General features: G+C 43.2%; 1 protein-coding gene and 1 long non-coding RNA gene across 6 annotated transcripts in view; one reads left to right on the forward strand and one right to left on the reverse strand.

The window, feature by feature from the left end:
* Positions 1-11,425, reverse strand: part of KDM4C (lysine demethylase 4C) — a 328,665-nt gene extending 317,240 nt beyond the window's left edge. For all 3 annotated transcript variants that reach the window (XM_028150623.2, XM_054727715.1, XM_054727714.1), the window contains exons 1-2: positions 11,368-11,425; positions 1,384-1,544 (exon numbers count right to left, since the gene is read on the reverse strand). In XM_028150623.2, coding sequence (XP_028006424.2) covers positions 1,384-1,527 — 144 coding nt within the window. In that variant the 5' untranslated portion in view covers positions 1,528-1,544; positions 11,368-11,425. The remainder of the gene's footprint in view (positions 1-1,383; positions 1,545-11,367) is intronic.
* Positions 11,426-11,551: 126 nt separating this feature from the next.
* Positions 11,552-21,879, forward strand: LOC114232755 (uncharacterized). Of its 3 annotated transcripts, XR_008558409.1 has the most exons (5): positions 11,630-11,683; positions 16,556-16,712; positions 17,491-17,557; positions 19,084-19,192; positions 21,816-21,879. It is a non-coding gene; the product is annotated as an uncharacterized LOC114232755 (long non-coding RNA). The 3 variants fall into 3 exon arrangements; XR_008558411.1 differs by lacking the exon at positions 17,491-17,557; XR_008558410.1 differs by lacking the exons at positions 16,556-16,712; positions 17,491-17,557 and having other exon boundaries at positions 11,552-11,683.
* The last annotated feature ends 41 nt before the right edge of the window (positions 21,880-21,920 follow it).

Below are 21,920 nucleotides of genomic sequence, written 5' to 3' on the forward strand. Positions count from 1 at the left end.
AGCCACTGGGATCTTTTCAAGATAATATCACAAAATAACAAATCATCAAATAAATAGTCATCATGTCCTCCTCTCCTCTGCTTTAAGTTGTCAATGCTTCCCGCTGCACTTACTATGGCCAGACAAGCCCAAAACCATTTGACCCCTTCCAGGGCTCTCACCTTTTACCATTCTCTTCCTTTCCTCACTGAGCCCCAACTCCACACACCCCCTTCCTATTCATTCTATACATGAAGCTCAAGTCAACCTCCAGGCCTCTGGACTTCTATTTCTTCTGACCCACATCATGAAAGGTTGGTTTCTTTACAGCCTTTAGGTCTCTGCTTGAATGTCTTTATCTCACCACCTTGAGATGCTACCACCAGAATATAAGCTCCATGAAGGCAGTAACTTAATCTGCTCTGTCCCCCACCTCCTCCCACATATGGTATAGTGCCTGGTATCTAGTATGCAATCTCTATCCTTTGTGAACAAATAACTGAAAACAAAGTAAAATAGGCAAATCCATAAGAGAAATAAAGTAGATTAGTGCCTAGGGCTGGGTACATAGCAGAGAATAGAGAGTGACTGCTGATTGGTACAGTTTCTTTTTGGGGTGAAGAAAAGCTTTGGAATTATATTATGGGTATGACTAATGATGTTCTGTGAATATACAAAATACCACTGAATTACATACTTTAAATGAGTGAATTGTATAGTGTATCAATTATAACTCAATAAATCTGTTTAAAAAATTTTAGGAGTAGGATATTTTTTTAGTATGTTTTTATTGATTTCAGAGAGTAAAGAAAGGGAGAGATAGAAACATCAATGATGAGAGGGAATCATTGATCGGCTGTCTCCTGCACGCCCCCTACTGGGGATCGAACCCACAACCCAGGCATATGCCCTTGACTGGAATCGAACCCGCGGCCCTTCAGTCTGTAGGTCGGTTGACGCTCTATCCACTGAGCCAAGCTGGCTAGGGCATGTTAAATTTTTTTTTTTATAAAAGAAAGACAGAAAGAAAAATATAGAATGAAAAAAGAGAAGGGACAGAGGGAAGAATAGGAGGAGGGAGGGAGGGGAGTTAATAACTGTCCTCTATGGGAAACTGATGAAAGCCATGAATAACACCTCTAAAACTCATATATCAATCTCTGTGGTTTCTATGAACTGCTTTTGGTTTAAAACAAACAAACAAAAACCCTAGAACACAACATAGTATAAAGAGTTAAAATATATATATTCTTTGGGGGGAAAAATGCTCCATATGGATTAACAAGAACAAAGATTTTACAAATATCTTCCTTTGGAAGAAACCATTTTCCACATCATGAAGACTAAGAGCATAACAGAAAGGCCAAGCGATCATTCTGGTTTAAAAGATCTGAGGAGAATCACCTTTGCAAGACCCGCTCGGTGGGCTCCCTTAGACTCCATGTATGCGAGGTATTTGTTGAACTCCCTGAACTCCTCCATGGAAGGTCTGAAGGTCATGATCTTACAGCTGGGATTCAGCCGACTCTCCGACTCAGCCACCTCCATGATGGCTGGGATGGCCTCTGCAGAGAAGAGGACACAGTCATCAGCAATGAATTATTGATAAGGTTAAGGTTGGTGACCATTTCTCCCAAATGGCATGTAAGCTTCCAGCAGCATGTCTTTTAGTTACTTACCAATTCCTTCTACCACCCTATTGTTCCCTCATCTCTCTCTAGACCTGCTGTGGCGGGGGAGAAACAAAAAAATGCCTCTCCTCCTTCCCTTACTTTTCCTACCCACCTCCCTTCACACTTATACAGGTACACATGCCCAAATCCATGAGCTGCAGGATGCAAGTCTCACCCCTGTACAGGATACACAGAATCATTTAGATCAGTCTCTTGCATAACTATCATGGCCTTGTCCACCACCACAGCCTGCATTATACTTTAGGCTCCAACAGAACTCATGGATTTGTGCTTCTCTAAACAAGTATGGCTTTCTCTGCCTTTGCCCAAATTATTTCCTCCCATTGAAGCATCCTTTACCTGTTTCCTTACCTGGCAAACTCCTGCCCACTGTCAAGATTCCCAATGCTCTGGAGCAGGCCTAAGCAAACCATCTGTGTATTTCAACCTCCCCCTCTGCATTCCTCTTACAGCAGTTACCTGTCCCAATGTCTGTCACTTCCAACCACACAATAAACGCTAAGCTCCTTAAGGAAAAGGCAGGCTCTCCATCTCTTTAAACCCTGATATCCAGTCTGGGATCCAGCCTGGCCCATAATATCTGCTACAATACTACTTGCTAACTGAATGAAGGAATAAATGCCAAAATGTTATTACTTATATAAAACGATACCAAATGCAGGAAAAAAGAAAGCATTGGTCCCAAACACAGGAAAGTCACTTAGGAAACAGGTTCATTTGACTGGTAAAGAATAAAAATATAAATATCTGAGCAGTGAGAAAGGGGAAACAGCCCCCAGATTACCTTTGTAGAAACATTTGTTACAGGGAAAGCAGCCCTGCTTTTCCCGTGGCCCAAGAATAGGAGTGGCCTGCACATTTCTCTAGGCAGAAGAAGGAGCCACTGAAGAAGGCAATGCAAATCCAGACCAGGGATTACACCTGCAACCTTGGTGTATCAAGACAACATTCTAACCAACAGAGCGATACCTTGGCAGGGCGTAAAAATCATTTTTAAAACATACAAACTTGACGTATCTAATTAGGAAAGACTCTTACGAAACGGCTACAAAAATAAATTCTGAACAGTTTTCAATAAAAACTTTCTTTAAAAAAACTTAATTCTTCATTAATTCCAATTTTTAGGAAAATTACACAAAAATTTGGGTCCAGAGAGGACCGGAAAAAAAAATGTAATCAATGCTAACTAATAATTCTAAATGAATAGAAAAAAGGATTGTTCTCCTATTACTCTGAATAATGCATAAACCTAATTTGGTTCCTAAATTCCTATTAGTATGCAATATAATTGGTAAGGACACCCACACAAAACAACGCAAGAAAGCCATTTCAATAGTTTCAAAAACTTGCATTTCACATGATTGTGAGTTGCCCCTAAAAGCTTGCTGGACTTGGACTGTCTCTCTCCAGAGGCCTGGGAAGGAAGAAACACTTTCCGGTACCTGAAAGAGCTACCTGAGTCTCCCAGGTCCTCATGCTCTGGCCCACCTCACCTGCCACATTGCCCACCACATACCCTTGCAACCCATGGGCATCCACCCCAGGCAGGCTGCCTGGCCAGCCACACTGAACCACCCATGTACCCAGGGATTCTCTGGCACCAGGGGTGGAACCACATCACCATCAGATCTCCAGAGAGGTAACATGTAAGCTTAACTAAACCATTTAGGGCTATCAGGAAATTACCCATTCTTACTTTCAAGTATAAAAAACAAGGCCCAGCCCTAGCCAGTTTGGTTCAGTGGATAGAGGGTCTCAGGTTCAATTCCGGTCAAGGGCATGTACCTTGGTTGCAGGCTTCTTCCTAGCCTGGGCCCTGGTCAGGGCTCGTGCAGGAGGCAACCAATCGATGTGTTTCTCTCACATCCATATTTCTCTCCGTCTTTCCCTCTCTCTTCCACTCTCCCTAAAAATCAATGGGAAAATATCCTCAGATGAGGATTAACAAAAAAATTTTTTTAATTAAATAAGTAAATAAAAAACGAGGCCCAAAATTTGAAATATTTGGCAATTTAGTATGCAAACTTTTTGAAATTATTCCTAAAGATTCACAATCACATATGAGGTATCAGCTATACTTAAAAAAAAAAAAAAAGTTGGAAAACAGTAGCCACAACAATCTGCTGGTCCTTGTTTGTTTCATTATTAACGAATGCAAAGAATATTACTTTAAAGAATTATGATAATTTGCACAACTTTGACAACTACCTGTCCAAAAGACCAGCTTGAGGGAGAGGGGTTTGCTATATTTTTACCCTATATGCAATATTTGGCACAGTACCTTGCACAGGTATTTGCTGATAATTTATTCTCTTTAACCTTGATACCAATACAGGGCTTCCTTGACATGCAAACAAATCCACAAGTATTTTCAATGTCTACTAGATGACTTTAATTTTCCTCAAAATCTCAGGTATTTAAGCAAATTATAATAAATACAATCATTATACAAACACAAAGAAAAATCATAATCTGTTACCTAATGCTTCTCAATGACCATAAAATATGGTTTTAATAAATGCAAGACCAAACCCTCACCAATGTCCACAAAAACAAACTATTTAGGCCATGTTTTGTTTGTTTGGTTCATAATGCTTCTATTTTCCTCATCTTTCACTGTACGTTTCTTTCAATTTTGTTTCTGAATCACACTAAAACTATATATTTTCCAAACTTAACAGAAAGATATCGCCTAATTCATCCAAAACCCTCTCCATCCCTTAAACTCATGCCATATGGATGACCTTAATAATGAATATTAAAACTTTCCAAATTATCAAGTAATGGGCAACCATAAGTGAACATTCATTATCAACAATCTTGAGCAGGGCAGAGAGAAAGGAAATCCTCAGCAAAAAAGATGAGAAACAAGGCTTGGTAAGCTTTTATAACTTAGACAGGAAAGAGAAAAAAATCAGGTTAGGAGCAAAAAGATGAATCATAATGTGAAATGTACATCCCACCTGGACAGGAGTCTCCAAAACACAGGCAATAGAAACCTGGGCTTTAGCCAACATTTTAATAAAGGTGTTATTTTACCTATTTGCAAATACATATCAATGTATAGGAAATTTGTATTTTCAACTGAGCCTTTCCTATTATAATGCAATGTTTATTCTCAAAAAAATTTAATAAAGGAAAATTTCAAATTACTATTAATCCCACCACCAAGTTAAGATTCCAGTGTATATTTTCTAAACATGCACATTTATAAACACGTTTAAACACAATTGGGAGCATACATTGTATACAATTTTGGATATTGCTTTATTTTCATTAAACATAGAAGGTTTGGGCTTATCTAATGTTTTTAAATATTTTTGTAAGTTATGAATATCACAGCGCAGTGTTCAGTTAAAAACATACTTGAGTTCTTTCTAATATTTAGCTACCAAAATAGATGATAAAAGATCAATATTTCAAGGTGGGACCAAACAGCACCACACCTTCTGCTAAGTGAACAAATGAAAACCACAGCTCTAGGGCTCAGCTCCAGTGATCCATTGAACTGTGACACCCTTACCCAGCCAGGCTCCTTAATTCACACATTCGCAAATACTTACTGGTTTGCCTTGATCCTCTTGTTTTCATTTTAGGAATGTCCTTTTGTTTGTAACAAATTGAGAAAACAAAACTAATGAGTGGCCAGCCTTAAAACTCAGTGACTGACCACACACCTGTAATGAGCTCAGCCAAGCAGGCTGAAAGAGTGAGTACTAGCTATTAGTGGCCCAAAGAAGCCTAGAAGACCTAAGGGAGAGCCAGGTTTAGATTTTTCTAACCCTCCTTTGAGAACAGGCTGGAACTTATCAGCAGAAGGAACTTTCTTTTAATGGGGAAGGAAGTGGTATTATCCTCATACTTCCCATCAGAAAAGACTGAGATATAGCCATTGTGTTTCAAAGAAGGAGGAGGGGCTAGTAGAAATGAGGCACTGTCCTTATATTGTCTTAGAGCTATGCTGTGCAAACTCAGTCTGCAGTCCTACCCAATTTAGTGGATTATATCTACATTTTTATATGTAATACAGAACAAAATAGAAAATATAAGAGTACAAAGCAGCTGGCAAAGTATTGTTTTATGAAATCTTTGCTTCAATTTTATATGTGTATATGTGTGTTGGGTCAGAATGGGTAAAATGTATTTTCTACAGTATGCTCTGATGTTAATTTCCTTAATTTTTTTCATATATGTAAAATCATTAATTTGTACAACAAGTGCTTTTTGAGTAACTACAGTGTAGTGCTGGTGAGACAATGGTGTGTTGGTGTGATATCCTATCTAATAAAGAGGGAATATGCTAATTGACCATCACTCCATCACAAAGATGGTTGCACCCACAGCTGAGGCCAAGTTCCCTTAAGGAGCCTTAATGAGCAATCAGCAGGGACCTGAGGCTATGCCCTCCTCCACCCCCATGGGGCTTGACAGGGGACCTCAGGCTGGGGGACCTCAGGCCATGCCTCCTGCCTTGGTACCAGGCCAGGGGACCTGAGGCCACGCCCCCGCCCCGCGGGGCTTGACGGGGGACCTCAAGGTGCGCTTCCCGTCCTGGTGCTGGGCTAGGGGACCTCAGGCTGCTCCCCCCACCCCAGTGCCAGGCCGGGGGACCTCAGGCCACACACCCCCACCCAGCGGGGCTTGACGGGGGACCTCAAGGTGCACCCCCAGTGCTGTGTTGGGGGAACTCAGGCCACACCTCCCGCCCAGAGGAGCTTGACGGGGGACCTGAGTCTACGCCCCCCTGCCAGTGGGGCTTGACGGGGGACCTGAGGCTGTGCCCTCCTCTCAGTACTGGGCCGGGGGACCTGAGGCTGTGCCCCCCCCCGCCCCGCCTGGCGGGCCTTATGGGGGACCTCAGGCCATGCCCCCCACCTGGTGGGGCTTGACGGGGGACCTCAAGGCACATCCCCCACCCCATCTGGGGGATCTCAGGCCACGCCCCTCATCCTGGCGCAGGCCAGGGGACCTGAGGCTATGCCCCCTGTCCAGCAGGGCTTGACAAGGGTGGGACTGGGCAGGTCTGGATCTAGCCCAATGGGGGCGGGGGGGCGGCCGGGTCTGGGTCTCATGTGATTTTGAGGCACATGTGGGTGGTTGGGGACTTGACTATGGGTCCCGCTCTTAATGTGCATGAATTTCGTGCACCAGGCCACTAGTAAGTAAATAAAAGTACTTGATAGAATTCTTACACTTAGGAGCAAACAATACAATAATCACATAAATACTGCTAAGTGTTATGGAAGGAAAAGCTTAGGAAATTAAGATATTCACTAGGGAAACTGACTTAGATCAGGGAAGAGATGGAGTGACAGGTCAGGATTCTCTGAGGAAGTACATTAAGCAGAGACCAGAATGATGTAAGAAAAGGAATTAAGTGGGAAGGAAAGTCTGCCTGGCAGCAAATAGCAAAGGCCTGTACAGTATGAGGAAAAGAAAAGCCAGTGGGCAGAGAGGAAAAGTAGACCACCTAGAAAAGGCTTTCGGGACGAAACCGGTTTGGCTCAGTGGATAGAGCGTCGGCCTGCGGACTCAAGGGTCCCAGGTTCGATTCCGGTCAAGGGCATGTACCTTGGTTGCGGGCACATCCCCAGTAGGGGGTGTGCAAGAGGCAGCTGATCGATGTTTCTAACTATCCCTCTCTCTTCCTCTCTGTAAAAAAATCAATAAAAAAATATATTTAAAAAAAAGAAAAGGCTTTCGGGGAGCATGGGATAGGAGGCAATAACACGGGAATTTCAAATGTCCTCAGGACAATGAGAAAGATCTGATTTACATTCTAAAAGCTCACTGAATAGAACAGAGAAAGGAAGATACTGCAGAAGGTACTGAGATGTTGGCAGGTGGAGACTAGCGGACTGATCTGATATATATTTAGGAAGCAGGCATGACAAAATTTGGTGATAGTTTGGCTGTGAAGGCTGAGGAACCATGAGGTGTCTGTGATAACTCCTGGTTACTCTAGTGGGCAATGAAATGGGATGAGATGCATGAGAAACCCCAGAGAAGCAGAGCTGAGATGAAAGATGTTCAACTTGTTTTATTTGTGGGGTTTTTTTTAATAAATATATTTTATTGATTTCAGAGAGGAAGGAAAAGGGAGAGAGAGATGGAAACACCAATGATAAGAGAGAATCATTGGCCTAACCAGTTTGGCTCAGTGGATAGAGCATCAGCCTGCAGACTGAAGAGTCCCAGGTTCGATTCCAGTCAAGGGCATGTACCTTGGTTGGGGGCACACCCCCAGTAGGGAATATGCAGGAGGCAGCTGATCGATGTTTCTCTCTCATCGATGTTTCTAACTCTCTATCCCTCTCCCTTCCTCTCTGTAAAAAAATCAATAATTTATTTTTTTTTAAAAAGAGAGAGAATCGTTGATCGGCTGCCTCCTGCATGCCTCACACTGGGGATCCAGCCCACAACCCAGGCATGTGCCTTGACCTCCTGGTTCATAGGTCGACGCTTAACCACTGAGCCACTCAGGCTGGGCTGGGGTTCAACTTGTTAAGAGTTAACATGTAGAGATGCCAAATTAGTAACTGGAACTGAATGGAGATATTAAAAAAAAAAAAAGGAAGTCAACACCAAAATGGTTTGATGGCACATTATTCTGCTCCATAAATATTTGCCACAGTAAAGTATCATACAAACCTATCAGAATCTAGAATAAATTTTAAAGATTCTATGGAGCAGCAGTTCATAAATATCATAGTAGCTAAAACCACTGAGTATCTGAAAATATAGAGCTACAGTGTAACTAAACATTCACATTCACTATACTCCTCTTTCATGAAATGATAGGGAATCACTTGTCTACTATGTTCACTGCTATATGTTCTACATTTAAAATTTGAGGAAATGTACCCAATACTAGGCAGAATAAACCACCCAGCAAAAGTAAGACAAAAAGCAAATATAGCAAACAATTGTGCAAGGAAAAACTCAGTAGTACCATAAAACATACAAATATACTAGTAAGGATGTTTCTCAGGGGGGGGAAGGGAAATGAATTATTTAGCACATGCTTAGTTCTCAAACCTTAATAGTATCAGATGAAAGATTCTGTTCCTTAAGAATCAGCTCAATTTCAATACCAGAAATCCCATCCCTAGGTAACCAATGGGTAAGTATCCTCACCGTTCCCTAGAAGTCCCTACATATGACAGAGTCAAAATTTAATAAAAGCTTTACATTAAAGCTATAGTCAAATCTTATCTAGTTTATTAAAACAAAACAGGTTAGAAAGAAATTTACAAAAATGAAAATGTCAATTACTGCTGATTTTTCTTTTTCCTCTAAATATTCTCCTGTTTCCAGATTTTCTTTTGTTTTGTTTTTAATATATATTTTATTGATTTTTTACACAGAGTAAGGGAGAGGGATAGAGAGTTAGAAACATCGATGAGAGAGAATCATCGATCAGCTGCCTCCTGCACACCTCCTACTGAGGATGTGCCCACAACCCAGGTACATGCCCTTGACCAGAATCGAACCTGGGACCTTTCAGTCCGCAGGCCGACGCTCTATCCACTGAGCCAAACCAGTTAGGGCTCTTTTGTTTTTAAATTACTAGTTATTTTTAATTTGGTTTTTTTTTAAATATGTTTTTGTTGATTTCAGAGAGAAGAAAGGAGAGAGATAGAGAGAGAGAAACATCAATGAGAAATATCTATCAGCTGCCTCCTGCACAACTCCTACCAGGGACTGAGCCTGCAACCTGGACATGTGGGCATGTGCCCTGACCGGAAATTGAACCAGTTACCTTCTGGTTCATGGGTTGATGCTCAACCACTGAACCACTACAACTAGACTAAAATACATATATTTTAACTTTAGAAAAGCCACGGATTAAAGCCTGTTAATGTGAAACAAACCTCCAATTTAAATTGCATTCATAGGGGGGATAGATGGCGATGGACATAGACTTGACTTGGGGTGGTGAACACACAATACAGTGTACAGATGTGTTGTGGAATTGTGCACCAGAAACCTGTATAATTTTATTTTGTTTATCAGTGTCACCCCAATAAATTCAATAAAAAGGGAGAAAAATTAAAAAGTAAATTGCATTCAATTACCAAGTTCGTGGGGTCCTGTAAAGATTATGTGCAAACTTTACATAACACCCTAAATTGGGAAAAAGAGGGCCTAAAAACTCTGAACCCCCACGTAATACATTCCTAAACAAAGTGGGAGGTGAGGGTGGAAGGGAGCTGGCAAGGAGGGAGAACTAGAGTAATGATCTTAAAAGATAACAGAGCCCTAGCTGGTTTGGGTCAGTGGGTAGAGCGTCAACCTGCGGACTGAAGGGTCTCAAGTTCAATTCCCGTCAAGGGCACATGCCCAGGTTGTGGACTTGATCCCCAGTAGGGGACATGCAGGAGGCAGCTAATCAATGATTCTCTCTCATCATTGATGTTTCTATCTCTTTCTCCCTTCCTCTCTGAAATCAACAAAGATATATTTTTTAAAAAAGAGAGAACCGAGTGCTACAAAGTAAAAATGAACCTTTAAGAATTAAAGCCACTACTTTTCAAGCACTACACTTCCAAATTAAATTAGAAATTTAACCGTTGCCATAGAAACAGTGAAGCAGAGTTTCCCGAGATTAAAAATAAAATAAAAAAAAATACTGCAAATTCAAGTGGGTGAAATAGGGCAAAGTTTGGTCCGATTCTAGGTGAACAGAGCCAACCAGAAACTTTCGCCGAGATAAGGGTGGGCCACCCGCAACTTCCAACCTACATTCCCCAAGCAGTGCTTCAAATACCACCTCGCGTGCAGATTTACCAAGTGCTAAAAAAAAGTTTGCCCTCCCTTCTTCCGGAGGAGGAACCAGACAAAACCCCTCCCAGCTATCGCACACAGGGAACGCCGACCCGTGCAGACGTGCGCGGTGCAACTCAGGAGCAGACGGCCTCCGAGTTCACCCGGAAAGCATCCGCATCGAGCCCTGCGGGTTTCATTGGCGGAGCCCCGAATAAAAACCCAGACTCGAGCTCAGAGCCCCAGCCTGCCTGGCCTGGCTCCCTCCTCCACCCCAAGCCACGTCCCGCGCCGGGCATTCCACGCGACCCGATACAACTCCTATTTAGTAAGCGCCCACTGTCTACACCGCATCCTGGTCTCGGGCACTGCAGAAATGGCCCCATGCCGGGAAAACCAAAAGGACAACCGCGGGGGCTGAGGGGGTACCCCAGAGCCAGGCTAGCTGCCTGCGACGGGGTGCTCCGGGGAGGAGCCCCATCCTCACCCCGCGGCGGTGACAGTCCCAAGGAAGAGGTGGCCCCGGGAGGCGCAGCAGGCCCTGCTTCCCCGAGTCCGCCGCGGACCCAGCTGAAAGGGGAACCGAAAGGAGTTGGCATCTCTGGACCACCCGCGCGCTCCTCTGCCCCAAGGAGCGCGACCCCCGACTCCGGCCCCCGGCAGAACACCCAGCGCCGCACCGAACCCCCGAGAGGGCCGGAGCGGGCTGTCACTGGCTCCCGCCTCCCTCCCCAGCGACCACGGCCGGACACTCTCTCCCCAGCTTGACAGTCCCGGCGGCCGCGGACCGAGCGTCCAAGATCCGGCGTCTCCACTCGCCCGGACGCCGGCAACCCCTGCTGCCCCGCGCGGAGGGGGGCAGTGCCGGGAAGGTGGCCCGGGCCCTCCCCTGCCACCCCCATCCCCGGGACTCCGGAAAAGCGGTTACCTGGCGCGCGGGTGGGGTGAGGACACGGCCCGGAGGAGGAATAGGAGAAGGAAGACGGTGGCCTCCGGCCCAGAGAGATTTGGGAAATTTTGGGAGACTTGTTCCGCACTGGGTGACAGCTGCTCGCTGCGCACGCGCACCCGACTCAGACGCCGATCCCTCCGCCGCTCCGCACCCTCCCGAGGAGGAGACGGAGGCCGCGGGGAAGGCGCGCGCACGGCGCTAGCCCGCTGCTCCTGCGCGAGGGCGCGCGCGCGCGCGTGCGTCACGTGACCGCCGGGGCCCTTCGTCACGTGAACTTCCAGAAAGCTTAAAGGTGCCCAGCTTCTTCTTACTTTGGGATTAATCTTCCTCGCTGTTCTTAGTCTGTGTTCGCTGTAACCTCTCTTGTCCTCATGTGCACTTTTTTTCCCAGAGGGAGAGACCCTTGAGCAGGAGGAAGGAACAGGTGCACAGAACCTTGCCCGGAAGCGCGGGCGGTGTTCCCGCAGGGGTGCACCTGGGGGCCCACGCGCCGCACGTCGTCCTGGGCTCCGACGCGGGCCTATGGCGGCCCCCGCCGCGCGGACGTCAGAGCGGCGTTGCCATGGGTGGGGCCTCAATGCCCAGGGGATTTTAGCCTGCGTCGTGTGCCCAGGGCATCTAATTCTCAACCACCATGGGAGATCCCGAGTGCTTGAAGGGTGTCCACCTGCTAACTTTTTCACAAATAATTCAAGCTAGAGGCCGCGTTATTGGCCTAAGGGAGCGAAAACTCCTGGATTTTAGGCAACTACGGGAGTAGGTCAAGCCCTGCGTAGGTGTGCACTTGAGCTGGAGACACCAGAGGGTGGTCCCAGTAGGAATATGGGCTGGGGGGAGCGGGGGGTCTCCAAAAAGCTAGGGATGACAGCAGTTTGGCCTGAATTGTAGTAACAGGAAGTGCAGGTGCCTCCGACCCCGAGAACGTACTTAAATTAGCTTTGCCACAACTTGTTGCTTCAGCGCTGTAACTCCGCCTTGCAAGGTGTCCTAAGGAAACCACACAGACCTTAAGCATTTGTTTGTACTGGCAAGAACAGATGGCTGAGCACCAGATGTTTCACAAAACTGAAACTATTTTTTTTTTTTTTTTATCTTCGACAAGAGTTCCCAGCTGTGTCTGATGTGGAGTTTCCCGTAACATCTTCTCTGCTAAGGAAGGTTGAGTAGATCGTTACACTACTGAACACACACTTGGGCTATCGAATATGCTGGATTTTCCTATTACAATTCATTGGTTTCTGCTTTTTTAAATACCTCAAATCCACTTACCTCGCCCTTGAAGTCTTTTCTCGCTGGGAGGAGCATTTCAAGGACAAATTAAATGTGGTTAAGTAAGACTAGTGGGATTATTGGACCACTACATTTCTTTAGTTATTAAATTATAAACAAGACTTAAACTGTACACGTCTGAAACTTGCCTAACATGTACACTCACCTGGGAATTTCCCAAATGGGTATACTATGATGATCCCAACCCTCCTTACAAGTAAATTGGATATGCTAAAACAATAAACATATAATTTAACTTTTAACTTTTATTTAACACTGTGAGCTTGACACTGTTTAAAGAGCTTCACATATGTTAATTAAATTAATAATTGTGCTCATTCAATGAATAGGTATTATCTCCTTGTTACAGACATGAAAACTGAAGTATAGAGATTAAGAAATATGTCAAACACCTACTGAATACCAGGGTACATCAGAGTAAAAAGTCTGGAAACCTGAATTCCAGTCCATTTGTAGATGCATGATGTTGCACAAACAACATTTGTTGAACACAGTAGATAAAGTCTCTCTTTTTTTAAAAAAAATAAGTTTTATTGATTTCAGAGAGGGAGAGGGAGAGATAGAAACATCAATGATGAGAGAGAATCATTGATTGGCTGCCTCCTGCCCGCTCCCTACTTGAGATTGAGCCCACAACTCAGGCATGTGCCCTTGACTGGAATCAAATCCGAGACCTTTCAGTCCACAGGCCAAAGCTCTATCCACTGAGCCAAACCAGCTAGGCAAGTCTTTCTTTTTTTTTAACAAAAAAAATGACACAGACATACCAGCCTTGCTGACTTCTCCAAGCACTTTTGAGCATCAGAGAAGATAATGTAAAATGTCAAACACTTCAAATGCTGTAAAGCCCTGTGTGAATCTATGAAGCACTTCATAGTTTTGGAAACTGAAGTGAGCCCACTAGAAAAATCAACTGGATTCATGGCACAGAGAACAGGGTAGTGTGCCTAATATATCAAAATACCTCTATTATCAATTACAATGAAAATTAAAAATTAGCCATATAGTTTATTAACTTATTTAGTCCCAATTAAAAGCTCCAACTTCAATAAGGTGAAGGCTGTATAATGGATACATAGAATCCCCCTAAAGCTTATGTTATGTGAACTGTTGTTTAGATCACCTCAGAGACAATAATTGTAAATTTTTTAATACACAGGGTGTCCCCAAAACATGTATACACGCTTTACCAGCTGATAGCTCAATTTTTAAAATGAAATGTATTTTTTAATATGTTTTAATTGATTTCAGAGAGAGGAAGGGAGAGGGAGAGAGAAATAGAAACATCAATGATGAGAGAGAATCATTGATCGGCTGCCTCTTGATTGAAGTGTGTGTGGTTAGCCAATCTATAGAGAAGACCTATTAATTCACTCATTCAACTTTCATTGAAATATGCTAGAAAATAGGGTTCTGAATTACACAGGGAGTGAATTACAAAAGTAGGTTTACAGTTGTCCATATGGAAAATAATACAATAAGTAATAACAGTACACGAATAAACTCTGTTTTGAGTATTCACAACTGTAAACCTACTTTTGCCCCACCCTGTAGAAAAGAAATGTTCTATTTGGTGGAGAAATTATTGTGACCCTTGTCCCAATCAGAAGCAAAACAAATTCTACTGGTGTTTTGATGCACACACACACTATATCTGTGTTTCATTCCATCATAGGTTAACTCTTATTTGCCATACAAAATTGCTTTGGGGTCTTCAATAAGTTCATCTTAAATGAAAGACAAATAGGCTCCTTTGGTTTATTTTATTTTTTTAATAGGAAGGGAGAGGGAGAGAGAGAAACATCAATGATTGGCTGCCTTCTGTACACCCCACACTGGAGACTGAGCCCACAACCCAGGCATGTGCCCTGACCATGAATCAAATCATGACCTCCTGGTACATAGGTGGAGATTAAACCATTGAGCAACACCGGCCGGTCGAGATTAAACCTTATGTGTATATATATGTATATATATATATATGTGTGTATGTATATATATAATCTTTTAGGTATTTACTACCTCTATGGAAAACTGATATTATCTGCTAAAGTTGAATATATGCATACCCTGTGACCCAGCAATTTCTCTCGTAGGTATTTACCCAACAGAAGTGCATGTATATGTGCATCAAAATACATATTAAGAGCATCATTACTTATAATTATCAAAATCATATTACTAAAGATAAAAGGTGGAGGTCTATATTTACAGATTTAACTATCATGGAACAAGGCCATTATTTCAGGTAGAGGCCAGGTGTGCTTTCTCTTAGGCCTAAGGTGGAGTCCTTCCATGAACACGGTATGGAAGAAAAGTTTTATGCCCGTGAAGTGGAGAGCAAGGTGGTCCAAACTGACCAGAAGGAGGTAGAAGTCCTGCTGGTGGTGAGCTTGTGATAGACAGTGCGAAGGAGGGTTGGGATTTGTACCAGAGTGAACCAAGCCATCCACGGTGGTAAAGGGGGAATTTGAGGGGATACTGATTAGTACTAGCATCAGGGTTCCGGTCTAAGCACATCTCTTCCATTAATGGTCCAAGTATCTGTAATTTTACAGACCATTCTTCATTACCGAGGAGTACTGTACTTATCCACCCTCAGGCATGAATTTAAAAGATCCTTCATTGAGGGAGCCATTAGATATTGTATTACTAATTTTATAAAAACTCTGATTACAATAGGAAACAAGGCATTTGGTATCTTAGAAATGAAATTGATGTATTATTTGGAAAGAGACTACAAAATATCTTGTTAGAGTTGCTTTAACAATTCTTGGTTTTCAGAGTACTAGCAACTTTTTTTATTTGTTCTTCTATTAATTTCTGTCTCAGAAAGTTGGCTTGGTTCATCTCTCCAGCAACTGCTCTTTTATTTCATGAGGAAGGATCCAATTGTCATGGGCATTCTTGTGCAGGAGAAAATGTTGCCTTATATTTTCATATTCTATAGTTTATCTCTGTTTTATTGAGTTCACTGATTTTAATATTCCCCTTCCTTTGCTGACTGCTTCTAATGTTTCTTTTCTGCTGAAATTCTTCCAGTATGTTATTCTGTCTGATCAATTAGTTCAATTTTTGGCTTGAAACTTTATAATACATTTTCTAGAGGCCTTGCAGTGACTACGGTGAACAAGTACTTTGGGTTCTCTTCATCATGTATAATTGACATTTTAGCACTCAGCAAAAAGTTGTAAATGCTTTCTTTTCTTCCTTTTTTTTGTTTGTTGTTTTGTTTGTTTGTTTGTTTGTTTGTTAATCCTCACCCTAGGATATTTTTTCCATTTATTTTCAGAGACAGTGAGAGGGAAGGAAAGAGAGAGAAACACTGATCAGTTGCATTCTGTATGTGCCACAACCAGGGATCAAATGTGCAACCCAGTTACGTGTCCTGACCAGGAATCAAACTAGCAATCAGATGAGGCTCAACCAACTAAGCCACTCCAGCCAGGCTGCTTTTTCTTTCTTTTTTAATACTTTTATTAATTTCAGACAGGAAGGGAGAGGGAGAGAGAGATAGAAACATCAATGATGAGAGAGAATCATTGATTGACTGCCTCTTGCATGCCCCCCTCGAGACCAAAACCCGGGCATGTACCCCTGACTGGAATCGAACCTGGGACCCTTCAGTCCGCAGGCCAACACTCTACCCACTGAGCCAAACCAGCTAGGGCAGCTTTCTCTTCTTGAGCCAATGTTAATATAGCTCAGATCTTTGTCACATCCATGTCATTTCCTGCTGTGATAAATTGAAAAATATGGCCATAAATTCCTCCCAGGATCCTATGCAATATGACTTTGCACTTCCTCCCGTCAAGAGGTTGTCTGTTTCCCCACCTTGTGAATCTAGGCTGACCTTGTGACTTGCTTTTATCAGTGGAATGTGGCAGAAGAGATGTTACGCGATTCCAAAGCCAGAGACACTGCAGCTTCTGCTTTCACTCTCTTATCTTACGATGCTGCCCTGAGAACAGGAGGTCACAGGTACAAGAACCAAGGCTCCCAAAGGACAGCCAGCACCAACTGCCAGACGTGTGAGTGAGGCCGCCTTGACACTCCCGCCCAACCACCTCACAGCTGAATGCAGCTGCAAGAGTGAGCCTAAGGCAAAACCAGCAGATAAACTGTTACCCAACCCAGATAATCGTGAGAGATAGAAATCACTACTGCTGCAAGTCACCAAGTTTTGTGGTTGTTTATTACACAGCAATAGATAACTGATAAAACTGTCTTCTCTCACTTTCTCAACTTGGCAAGTCCTGGCTCTCTCTTGTCTAATTCAGAAAATACAGTTACTTTCCTATTACTTTTCCCCTTAGTTTCAGAAATGATCTGCACAAGACAATTATTCAAAACTTTAGCATCATCACTTTTACTATCAGATTATTGCCTCTCTTTTGAAGACCTCTGATGTACTGTCAGACTTTCCTGAACTTTGTTTTTCTCTTCTGTCGCTGATAGGAAGCCCACACTTAACTTTCTCAAGCAGCTTTGTTTCATTAAGAGCTATCTTTTCTCTAAAAGGTTCATGGAATTCTTATGCATTTTTTCATATGAACTTAAAACATTTCTATAGAGTTCTTTACATTTTCTTCTTAGTTTATAGCAAAACAAGTAATTTTTTCCACTTCATCAAAGTGGTGCCTTCCTATTTTAATGGTGCTCTCTTCAAGCAAGTTCTTAGCTTGTGAAAGTTCTGTTGAATTCTGATACCTTTTCAGGAACTGAGGTTTTTTTCCTTTAAATTGAAGTTTATCCTTCTCAGCAATTGATATTTAATTACTTTGGTATGATCTGTTATTTTTTACACAGGAATCTTCTCCAGACTAAAGGACAAATACCAGCGAGGAGTTTAGGACAACATTCCAGAGCACACCTTGTAAATTCCACGGGTTACTGTCTTCATTGCACCAGCAGCCTAGATCCCGATGGAGATTCCATGGGGCTCCTTTCTAAATTGTTCAAGGAAGTGAAAGGCCCTGTTTCTAAACTGTGATTTTTTTTTTTTAATTTTTTTTTGAGCAGTGGTTCTCAAAGCTTTTTACAAAAATTGGCAAGGTTAAAACTATCTCCATAATAACACTAAGACTTTATTTGCCCATTTCTCTCTTATTCATTCTCATTCACAGTGGAGTTTTCTAAGGAAACAGGGTTGATTTTACCACTACTCTGAAAGCTAATGGAATGTGTTCTTCTGTATTAGTGGGCTAAAATTTTTTGTTTTAAAATCTAATATGATAAATATTGATGATATATATCCATAAAAACAACTTTCTTTTTTATTTTTTATTGGTTTGTAGTTTTATAACTTTATTCGATGATCAGCAGTTAGTTCTCATCCACATTAAGTATTATATATTTCCTTTTTCCCCCATTGACCTCTCCCAAGCCGTTCCCACCCCCCAGCACCACACAGTTTATAGATTTTTTTCCAATATTAACAACACACTTTTTTTTTCTTTTTATATTTTTATTAGAGGCCTGGTGCACGAAATTCGTGCATGGGGGGGTGTCCCTCAGCCCAGCCTGCACCCTCCCCAATCCGGGACCGCTGGCTCCTAACTGCTCACCTGCCTGCCTGATCCCCCTAACTGCTCCCCTGCCAGCCTGATCGCCCTCAACTCCCCTCCCCTGCCAGCCTGATCTCACCCCTAACTGCTTGCTCCCCCTCGCCGGCCTGATCTCACCCCTAACTGCTTGCACCACCACACCGGCCTGATCGCACCCCTAACTGCTTGCTCCCCTGACAACCTGATTACCCCTGTCTCTGCCTCAGCCCCCGCCACCATGGCTTTGTCCAGAAGGAAGTTGGACGTCCGGAAGATGTCCGGTCGACCCGGTCTAATTAGCATATTACCCTTTTATTAGTATAGATTGATTTCAGAGAGGAAGGGAGAGGGAGAGAAAGAGATAGAAACATCAATGATGAGAAAGAATCATTGACTGGCTGCCTCCTGCACGCCCCCAACTGGGGATTGCGTGCACAACCTGGGCATGTGCCCCTGACCTGAATCGAACCTGGGACCCTTCAGTCCACAGTCCAATGCTCTATGCACTGAGCCAAACCAGCTAGGGCTGTTTATAGATATTTTAAATTGGTGACGGGTACCTAGGTAACCAACGTATAAAGCTTGTTTGGTGAATCTTTATCCTTCTTATGTTTCTGGACAACAGTACCCAGATACGGTCTGGAACATTCCTTAGTACTTTGGCTCAGACACTCCAGGTGTCAATGCACACATCTGGAGTTCCCATCTCCTTCACGGAAAATTTCTGTGATCTCTTTGAGTGCCCAGGGGGCATACTTCTTGAAACCCACTCTGTGGATGGGCTTGTGTATGCTGATGGTGTATTTATTACCTCTTGATTGCAGAATGGCCCTCTTTTTGCCACCCTTCTTCACAGGAGCCATTCTGCTGGGCGCAGGTTGTAAAGGAAGCCCCACAAAGACAATTTTCAAGAGTGTTGAGGTCCTGTAACCAAAATGTTCAAGAACTGGATGAGAGAAGAAACGGTAAGAAAGACTAAATTTTCCTTAGTTCTTCTCTGACAGGAAGTCTCCTCCTTGAGGCGCCCTTTCCTTCCTTGAGACATTTAACTCAGAAGAGAGGTCCGGAGCTGCTGGCATGGGCTGCTGGCCAAAGCCACCGCCGTGTTGCCAGGGTCGGTGTGGGGGTGGGGGGAGGTGCACAGGATCAAAAGGGAAGGGGCAGCAAGGAGATGACCCAGGAGCAGGAGGAGGAGGTGCCTCCCAGGCCCCACCCTGCACCTCTTAAACCCTGCGGATGTCTATAATCTCCTCCCAGGGTCCTAATGAGTCTTGTGGGTCCCTCCATCCCTTCCCTGGAGCAAACAGGCTTCTGGGGTCTGGGTGCCTAACCCTACCTAAAAGACAATAGATATAGCCTTACCCAGGACTGGGGGAAGGGGCTTAATTTTAGTAAAAAAGGAAAGGGAAGATTGCCTTTCTACTGCAGGTGTTTCTGCAATAATTCCAAAGATATGGTCCTAAAAAAACCCCTCAAGTTCGGCACAATTTCAGGCTTTTGGAGTAATAGGATTAGAGTAGACCATTTAAACCTATGCTGAGAACTATCCATTCCATTACTGTGCATCCAGAGCATTAACAGTTCTACTGCTTGCAGTTAAAATGCCTGGGGAGTGCATGGCTGGCAGCCTTAGTGAGTCTCTGGCAACCTTAGACCCTTAGAGACCAGCTTCCTCCTTAGACAAGGTAGGCAATTGAGGGCATTAGAGACAAATTTCATCAAAAATCAAAATGTTATCTGGGGGATAGCAATCTTCATCAAATTTTATTAACACCTAGAGAAATGTCTTTACAATTTTTCATCTGCACACAGCTTTCTAAAATAATTTAACATTATGGGAAAGTGTAGTAGGTTTTAGTAGCTCCTAACCCAACCACTTTTTTTTTTTTTTTACCAAAAAGGGGACTTCTGTAGGATTTGTAGCTTTTTCTTAAAGTTTTCCTACATTATAAGGTGTTTTTTTTTCTTTAATTGAACCCAAACATTCATGTGCAGAGAAAAATTCTGCTTGAACCCATAATATTTCCACTATTATAATTTTCTTCAGTATTAAACTAAAAATCTTTAGCTTCCATGACTGAAGTATTTTTATTGATTGGTTGATTGATTTTTAATTTTTATGTATAGATTTTATTGATTTATTTTTTATTTTTTTATATATATTTTATTAATTTTTTACAGAGAGGAAGAGAGGGACAGAGAGCTAGAAACATGGATCAGCTGCCCGCCCCCCCCGCACACCCTCCACTGGGGATGTGCCTGCAACCAAGGTACATGCCCTTGACCAGAATCAAACCCAGGACCATTCAGTCCACAGGCCGAGGCTCTATCCACTGAGCCAAACTGGTCAGGGCGATTTTATTGATTTTAGAGAGAGGAACGGAGAGAGAGAGAGACATCTTCTTGCTGTTCCACTTACTTATGCATTCATTGGTTGCTTCTGTGTGCCCTGATCAGGAATCAAACCGGAAATCTTGATATACCAAGTTGGCACTCTAATGAATTAAGCTATCCTGCTAGGGCTGAGGTATTTTTTTAAAATAAGGTGTTATTGAGCCAAAAATGCTAGTCAAAAAGAAGACTGGTCTACCAGCACCATGGCCAGGTAGAATAGGTAGAAAAGACAGCATGTCCATCCCAGAATTTTCCAGATAGATAGATAGATAGATAGATAGACAGACAGACAGACAGACAGACAGATAGATTTCAGAGAGGAAGAAAGAGGGAGATAGAAACATCAATGATGAGAGAGAATCATTGATCAGCTGCCTCCTGCACGCCCCCTACTAGGGGTCAAACCCACACCTGGGGCATGTGCTCCAACTGGGAATAGAACCATGACCTCCTGGTTCATAGGTCAATGCGCAACCACTGAGCAACAACAGCTGGGCCCATCCCAGAGTTTTACAAGGTGTTGTGTGTTTTTTTGTAATAAATCAAATAGGGGAAAGGAAGAAGAAAAAGGTAGTTGGAAAGAATTTACATAAGCTATAGGCAAAGGGGTGGTAGAAGGTGAAGGGGGGCCAGCTCTGGGATAGAAACAGAGTCCTGCCGAAACCGGTTTGGCTCAGTGGATAGAGCGTCGGCCTGCGGACTCAAGGGTCCCAGGTTCGATTCCGGTCAAGGCCATGTACCTTGGTTGCGGGCACATCCCCAGTAGGGGGTGTGCAAGAGGCAGCTGATCGATGTTTCTCTCTCATCGATGTTTCTAACTCTCTATCCCTCTCTCTTCCTCTCTGTAAAAAATCAATAAAATAAAATTAAAAAAAAAAAAAAAAGAAACAGAGTCCCAGTAAACAAATGTCCACTCCTATAGACTGGCTGAAAACAGCAGACAGGAAAGTCCTTGTGTAGACAAGAGATGAGGGTGTGGGGTGCTCCTGGAGATAGATGGTGCCTGGCTAAAATAATTTGTGGAAAAAGCCACCTGGAAATTAATCTAAAGTTACAACAGGCAAAACAGGGATGTAAGCAGTCTTGTTAACTGATCAGCAACCATGAGCAGACTAGCAACTGTGTCTCTTTCTCTCACTCTCCAGCCACTGTAATTTAATTTACAACATGTCAGAATTTTCTCCTTGTCAACAGGTATAGCAGAAGAGGCTGACATCTCGCTTTACTTGCATTTTCTTGTGGCCCTCTTCATGTTTGCCAGATCTTTTGCCAAATATTCTCCATTCATCTCTCGCTTGG

The sequence above is a fragment of the Eptesicus fuscus genome, chromosome 15 (assembly GCF_027574615.1).
Source record: "Eptesicus fuscus isolate TK198812 chromosome 15, DD_ASM_mEF_20220401, whole genome shotgun sequence".
NCBI classification, from domain to species: domain Eukaryota; kingdom Metazoa; phylum Chordata; class Mammalia; order Chiroptera; family Vespertilionidae; genus Eptesicus; species Eptesicus fuscus.